The sequence below is a fragment of the Nanorana parkeri genome, unplaced genomic scaffold (genome assembly GCF_000935625.1).
Source record: "Nanorana parkeri isolate BGI_ZX_2015 unplaced genomic scaffold, ASM93562v1 scaffold352, whole genome shotgun sequence".
Taxonomy (NCBI): Eukaryota; Metazoa; Chordata; class Amphibia; order Anura; family Dicroglossidae; genus Nanorana; species Nanorana parkeri.
The window spans coordinates 393,896-401,591 of NW_017306620.1; the positions used below are offsets into that span (position 1 = coordinate 393,896).

Genomic DNA, 7,696 nt, shown 5'->3' on the forward strand with positions numbered 1-7,696 from the left:
AATGCTGGAGGTGTCTCGTATACTTCATTGGGCAGAAAGTCACATTCCGGCTCTGACCATGGTCTACATTCCAGGAGTAGATAATTGGCAAGCAGACTATCTAAGTTGTCAGGGCTTAAGTTGTCCGCATATACACAGCTTCAGCAAACATCATATTGAGAAGGAGTAATAACAGAAGTGACCGCTGACCATTGCAAAACAAATATGGCGACTGCACAAATTTAATTTATTACTAGCTTTTTATAGTAAGGAAGGGCTTTACACAGTACAAATAAATTTCCCAGCACACTTGCCAACTAACCTGCAAAAACAACCCAAAATACACCAACAATTTGCATTAAAACCGAGATTTTACTTGTATAGCTTTTGCAAAATATTTGGAAGCCAAACTCCCTTAAGCCTTTTCTGTGTAATGTGGTCCTAACTCTAGTCTATGAGCGCTTCCATCTTGGAGCATAAAAAACAATGGACCAATTGACTGCAAGTATGCCTGGAGGTAGCCCATTCCTCCTTAAAGGCATGGAGACACACTGGAAGCACAGCACATCACAATGGCAGTATGTCCCCGCACAAAATCCACAAACAAATATGGCAACTGCACATATCCGTTTATAACTATCTTTTGATTCCTGTAGGCGGGCTCACGTAAATGCACATCACACGCTTGAAGGGGTTATACCAAGAACAGGTTGATTTTATAATGGGTGTTCAAATGTAAGAAATTGCTCCGGTCAGCAAGTGGTTAAAGTTAGGTGCACATGGAGGGGCTATACACATTAACCAGTTGACATCCGGGGTGTTAAACCCCCTTCCCATCCAGGCCATTTTTCAGTATTCAGCGCGGCGGTACTTTGACTGACATTTATTCCGTCATGCAGCGCTTTACTGAAATGAATTTTATACCCTTTTTTGGGGACAGATAGAGCTTTCTTTTGGTGGTATTTATTCACCACTGGGGTTTTTATTTTTTTATATATGAAGGAAAAATTACAGATTTTTAAAAAAAAAAAACAGTTTCCCCTATATTAAATTCTAAAACATTTATAATTTCCCAATTTTTTGGTAAAATATAAAAGACGGGGTCTAGTCGGGTAAAGAGACACTAAACATGTCAAGCCTTAAAATTGCGCACGCGCGCGAAACCTCAAAAAAACTATATTACCCAAAATTGGCCATAGGCGACGCTTTAAAAGCTGTTACCGCTCATCAGTTTAGTGTTATCAGTGATTGATGGCCCTAAAATGATTGCTCTCACTGCGACGTTCGCGGCGATATGTAACATGTGTAGCGCAATTGTCATTTTCGCGTGCTGGCGCATGCGACGCATATTTACGTTTAAATGTGCGTAAACGAAGGTGGGGGGACTTAAACATTGTGGGGGGGGGGTTTACTTTTTTTTATTTGTGACCTGTTATTTTTTTAAACTTTTTTTGTTTGTGACTTTTATTTTTTTTAACTTTTTTTATTTATATAAGTTTTTTTTTTACACTTATTGTTATTGCTATTATATAGGGGGATACCATCCCCCTATATAATAGCACAGGTACACTGACAGGTCCTCTTTATGGAGACATTAGGGGTCTCTAGACCCCTAATGTCACCTGGAGACCCCATAAGAAGCAGAGATCTGCTTCATCAGCTTCTTTTCTCTGGCAGTAGGAGCCAGATGACTGACAGGTGAATGCGGAAGTCACTTCTGCATTCACACTACAGAGGGAGAACAGCAAGGAGCTGATCTCCCTCCCTTCTCCTCCTGACGCCCTCCCGAGCCAATCCTGGGCCGCAGATGTTCTAGCGGATCCCGGGATTAAAGTTGAGGGGTCAGGAGAGGGGGAGTGGTGGCACTAGCGAACGGGGGGGGGGATCCGAAAATCACGCCGTACAACCGATCGGCGGCTATAGAATGTGCCGTCCGTCCGTTTTTTCTTAACGGGCGGGCGGCAAGAGGGTAAAGGAGAACTATGAGGGGGAACTATAGAGCCGCTGATCGGTTGTATGTGAAACAGCCGTTAACGGCTGTAGTAACGAGCGCGTCTTTCCAGCCCGTGCGCACGCTAGGGGGCGCGCGCGAGCAGGAAAAAATGCCGTCTGGACACGGCAACCCGCGGATGCGAGTCTGCCGTCCGTCCGTTTTTTCTTAACGGGCGGACGGCAAGAGGTTAAAAACAAAGAAATTACCCTGCACACTCACCAGCCAACCTGCAAAGAAAACAAAGTACATGAACTATAAAGTTTAAAAACCGAGTTTTTAGTTGCACAACTTTTTCAAAATATTTGGAAGTCGCACTGCCTCGTCAAGGCCGCTCTGTGTAGTATGCAATACCTACAGCCTTTTACAAAAACATGCTATAGATATTAGTTGCTGGTTTAAATTGCAAAGGTCAAAAATTTATATTTCAAGTGCACAAGCGTGTGATTCCACCTGGAGCTAAGTTCTTGCTATGGCATGCCTCAGTTAAAGTTATTTTAAAAGGTCCTTGTGCATAAGTTTTTTTTTGTTTGTTTTTATTGTTGCAAAGCTAATAAAGAAACTGTGAGGGGACAGATGTGAAAGATATATATTTGGTTCCTTTTCAGGCCCACCAAACTGTCTCATGGGTCGTAGAGTTCAGGCAGGGTTGAAATTTAACTGAGAGGCTCTCTTGAAGATGTGTAGGTCTGATCACATTACAGTACTTTTCTAACACCGTGCCAGGCCATTACCAATGCCTCTATGGGCAATAACTGTTTACAGCCTAAGGCCGTGCATAATCTCATACTTGTTTTTTTTTTTTAATTCTCATACTAATTTTTTAAAAACATTTTTTAGATGCTTTTTTTTCGTCTGTGAGATCTGAATTAGAAGCGGATGCTGTTGAACTTGAGGCTGAGTCTTGGAGCAGTGCAGTTGAACCTCCGTTTGCCAAGAAACAGAAGAAAGAGGTTATCAAGAGGCAGGATGTTATTTATGGTGAGAAAGCCGATCTTGTCTCTAATTGAATAATTCACTTTAGCATGGTTTGTGTTATTCCATATTTCCAGCAAATTATGGATTTCTCACTTTTTTCTTTGCTGATTTCAGAACTAATGCAAACAGAGATGCACCATGTTCGGACACTGAAAATAATGTTGAAAGTTTATTGCCGAGCACTTAGAGAAGAACTGCATTGGAATAAAGAAGTCAATCAACTTTTGCCCTGTCTGGATGAACTCCTGGAACTGCATGGGCAGTTCTTGACTCGATTTAAGGAGAGGCGCAAAGAATCCTTAGAAGAGGGTAGTGATCGGAACTACATCATTCAGAAGATTGGAGATATTCTTGTACAACAGGTAGAAGCAGTATCATTAATTGATCTTTAATGTGTACAGATTAAAAGTAAAGTTCATGATATAATAGTCACCATTGAGGATTTTAAAAAAACATTGGATTTTGTATATGTGCTTACTATCTACATATTGATACTCGTATAACCCTTTAATAAAAAAATATATATATATAATTTTGTATCCACTATTCTGTAGTAATCCTATCAATCACTTTCCCTGCTATGATATACAGCCTGGGCATTTATGGTATTAGTTTATGCTCTGATTGTTTGGGTTTGTCTTTTAGATACTTTGCAAAACACAATTTGTTTAGGAACTCCACCTTTTATGTTCTAGAGAATCCTTGTTACATGCATGCCTTGGCATTAGCTAAAACATGAGGCATATCATTCATATCTCCATCATCCACACTGATTGGATGTAGTTTTAATTGTCTATTTGGCATAGAGGCTTCAGAAACTTATTCAATATAGAGTTGTTCATCTAGCTTGCAGATAATGTTTTTAGGACTGTTAGCCCTGTCAGTGCAAGATATGTAAACAATTTTTTAATGAGATACACAGCCTTGTTTCTAGACTTGTGATAGAAGTTGTTTTGTGAATGTACAATATATATTGTATGTGAGGCTATTTTGGTGCAGGGTTCTTTTGACCCCCCTTGCCTATATACTGCTGTTGCTGTCCTTGTGGACCATGGTAAAAGAGGGGCTGTAGAGATGGTGGATCGGCGGGAGAGAATTTGCAATAGGAGGCAAGAGCATGCGCTAATCAAGAACCAGTTAAAAGGCAAGAATCAAGGCAGAAAGGAGCTGACCTCGGACTAGTGGTATAACAAAAGCTTATGGCAGTGTTTCTGGCCATTTCTGTCTTTATTATAGATGTACCTATTTGTTCAGGGATGCCTTGCAAGTCCAACTTGTGCTTTCCAAGTATCTAATGACAGATGAGACGATTGTTTTGGGAGGTTGCCTGGGAGATAACTGCTCACCTGTGTCTTCTCTCTCTGCAGTCACTGCCATGCTGAAAATGTTTGTTTGTTGTTTCTGACCATGACAAAAATAAAAGTGCTCTTAGATAATCAGGTTGCCATGGGAGAAGTCAAAGGTGCTTATGATCCTGAATATCAGTCTGAGCTGACAGAAGGGGCTATTGACAGTTGAAGTGAATTGGATGATCGCTTCTTAGTAAAAGTGGAGATGAAAACTCTAGGTGATATACAGTTCCTTGTGTAGTGGTAAGCCCTGCACTAGTACAGGATTTTAGTTTGAGGATTTCCCACAGATTAGAGACTTCGGATGAGTGAGTGTCATAGTTTGAAAGTTCAGGAATTAAGCCCAGAGCTCTGGGAGGTGGAGCTAAAGCGAAGATTTGGGAGGGGTGCTCCCGTAGAGAATTGTTTTTTAAAAAAAAGTCAATTAAGGGTGTAATATGAAACATGGTCACATAAAAGTTTGTGACAGCACTCTGTCACTGTGAAAAGATTAGGCATGGTGCAGCATGGAAAGAGTCTCTGAGCAGCGGTGAGTCTTTTCCCCAACCAAAAAGGCAATCAGTATGCCAGCCAGTACTTCTCCCTGTGTGTGTGTGTCTTGTGTTTTTTTTGTGTGTGTGTGTCTTGTGTTTTTGACACTTTCACCAGACTGACGTCTGATGAAGGGACCGAGGGTCGCCGTTTGGCACAATGAGAGAGAAAGAGATCCAATAGGTAACGAGTCTATACAGGCCAAGCCAGGCTGCTCCATAGCAAGAGGCTGAGTTGTAGTAGTCCGTGCTGAGACAAACTAAATGTCTGAGAGAATCTAAAATAGCCAGGAGGCTAAACATTTTCTGTTTTTATTTATATGGCGCTGAGAACCCATATGTGGGAAGCCTGATTTAGACGTGTTTACTGATTAATAAAATCTCCCTCACCCTTATCGCCCCCCTCTCTTCTCAACTAATCGATTAATGAGAATAGTTGTCAACTCGATTAGTTGTTGGAGCCCTAATATTTATATTAGACCTGTCATTTTGGGGTTGCATTTAAGTATATGTCAAAAGTATTTCCATAGAGAGAATACATGGACTTTCTGCTTTTGACAGCTCTGTAAATTTCTTCCTGTTTTATTTTACATGAGCATCAGTTATGTTTTAGTCTTTTTCTGAATTTCTGTAATTTTTGTTAACTTCAGTTCTCAGCTGACACTGGTGAAAGGATGAAGAACAAATATGGTATCTTTTGTAGCCAGCATAACAGAGCAGTCAGCCACTACAAGTTCCTGATGAGAGAGAATAAGAAGTTTCAGAACCTCATGAAGGTGAGTAAAACAATAAATTGTGAAACATAGAGTATTGTGTAATGGATCGTATATACAAGTGCTCTCTCTGCACTCATCTTCCCCCAGATCTAGTTTAAAAGTAAACCTATTGATGCAACATGCAAATTTATTGATCTCCGTGGCTGAGCATATTGTTGTTGGGAGTCCACTCTGGACCAGAAAGTCTAAATGTATATGAAAGAAAAATAGAGATGTATAGATACTTTGATACAGGAGTGAAAAAAAAAATCCAATGCCACAGGAAAGAATTTTTGACCTTTAAAATCTCTAAATAAAATCAACAGCTGCAAAGGTGAACAGTAGCTAGATTCCCAAATGGCAGCAAATGTCCGCTATAGAAATGCCGTCTCTGCATTTTTACTCATGCAGGTAAGTGTATATAGCACTTTTCATCCAAAGATTTGCACAAAGAAAACCTCCTGGACTCTTCAATGTATAACATACAACATACAACACAGTTCAGGACTTGTATGATGAAGTTTTGGGGTTGTAAAGGTAAAAATGAAAGTCAAAACATTTTATTTATTATTTTTTTTAATTCTTGTTTGCACGGTTCACCCTTTCTGATTTTTCTAATCACCAATGTCACCTGAATGAAAATGAGGGTGTATCCAACATTTTGGTTTCCCATAACTGCCTAAGAGGGACATATTTTTGAAATGATATGCTCTCCCCTCATGTTCAATCTACAGTACAAAGTAGGGGGAAAATGGACAGATGTTTTAGCCCTTCCCTATTCTATCCAAAATTGAAAATATAAGTTTTGACTCTGAAACAAAGCATGCAAGCAATGTAGTAGAAGTGAAGTTGTATATCTTGTCTGCTTACTTATTTCATACAGAGTTTAGTTCTGCAGCCAACTTTGAGAAACCCCCTCTATATGTTTTTGTGTACCCATTCATAAGGGATACCTAAAAATAACAAAAAGAAAGGAGGCGATTTATAGACAGGACTGTACATGCAGCTTTTAGTTAGAATAGATGCCAGTGCTGCCTGCACATGGAGGTGCCTGATTTTGATGGCTGGAATTTGTCCTCTGAGTCTGTGCCATCTTCACAATCTTCATAAGCTCTGCCAGGCATGGATCCCTTCTCTGCTCTTTCCTGGTAGGATTTTACTGCATCTATGTAGAATCTTATTGGCCAAATAGCAAATGTATTTGCCTTCTCTGACTGCAGAGGAGATGGGCATGCTTCCACACCCTCCAACGCTGAATTCGTATTTGTTCTATCTGAGGCTTTAGTGGCCTCTGAGCCTTCATCCAGCAAGACTCTGATGCTGAGCCTGTTAAGGATTTTAACAGCTGATCCTACGCCTGTGGACTCTTCCACCATTACTCCCAAGCTTAAAAGACTATCTTTTATTGACTTTGTTCACACCACCTTAAAGTGTACGTCCACTTTTGCAGTCAAATTTGAGAAAACCCCACCATATGCTTGTTATGTGTTCCTATTCTCATTGCATACCAAAAAAATGCATTTTTTATTTCTTTCTTTTAAGATGTTTTGTTGCAGCAGGCAACATGGCTGATTCCAGGTTTTTCGGAGCACTTTCACAGTGATCTATCCTTATAGAAAGACTTAGGACTGAAATTTAAGGAATGTGTTTCTCTTAACTTCATTAACATTCCTTTAACCCCTCACAGCCCTTCCTAACATTACAAAGCAGAAGCAAGCAAAAATGTAAACCCTTAAGTCGCCAGGAAACCCTAAACCAAGTGAAATTTAAACTGCAGGAAGCAATTTTTTTTAACTGATATGTGAATGGGAACATGTAACACATTTAAAATGGGTGTTATCCCAATTTGGCTGTGAAAGTGGAACTACACTTTAACCCCTTCGTGACTGACGACGTACAGTGTACGTCGCCAGCATCGGGGCTGTTTAAACAGACTCCCGGCGACTTTTGCCGCCGGGACTCTGTTTAAACTTGTAGAGCCGACTGTCGGCTTTACAACAGAAGCGATCCTGGTGACTTACCTGTCGCCAGATCGCTTCTGCGTCCCGAAGAAGGGGCCGCCCCCCCCCGCCGGACACCCCCGCCGTGCTTCCCGGGCTCCGTTGCCCCTCCTAC

At 40.7% G+C, this 7,696-nt stretch overlaps 1 protein-coding gene across 1 annotated transcript in view; it reads left to right on the forward strand.

The window, feature by feature from the left end:
- Positions 1–7,696, forward strand: part of ARHGEF18 (Rho/Rac guanine nucleotide exchange factor 18) — a 61,114-nt gene that overhangs the window by 32,259 nt on the left and 21,159 nt on the right. Inside the window, exons 6-8 of the mRNA XM_018558675.1 lie at positions 2,810–2,950; positions 3,062–3,309; positions 5,477–5,602. Of these exons, the coding sequence (XP_018414177.1) occupies positions 2,810–2,950; positions 3,062–3,309; positions 5,477–5,602 (515 nt within the window). The remainder of the gene's footprint in view (positions 1–2,809; positions 2,951–3,061; positions 3,310–5,476; positions 5,603–7,696) is intronic.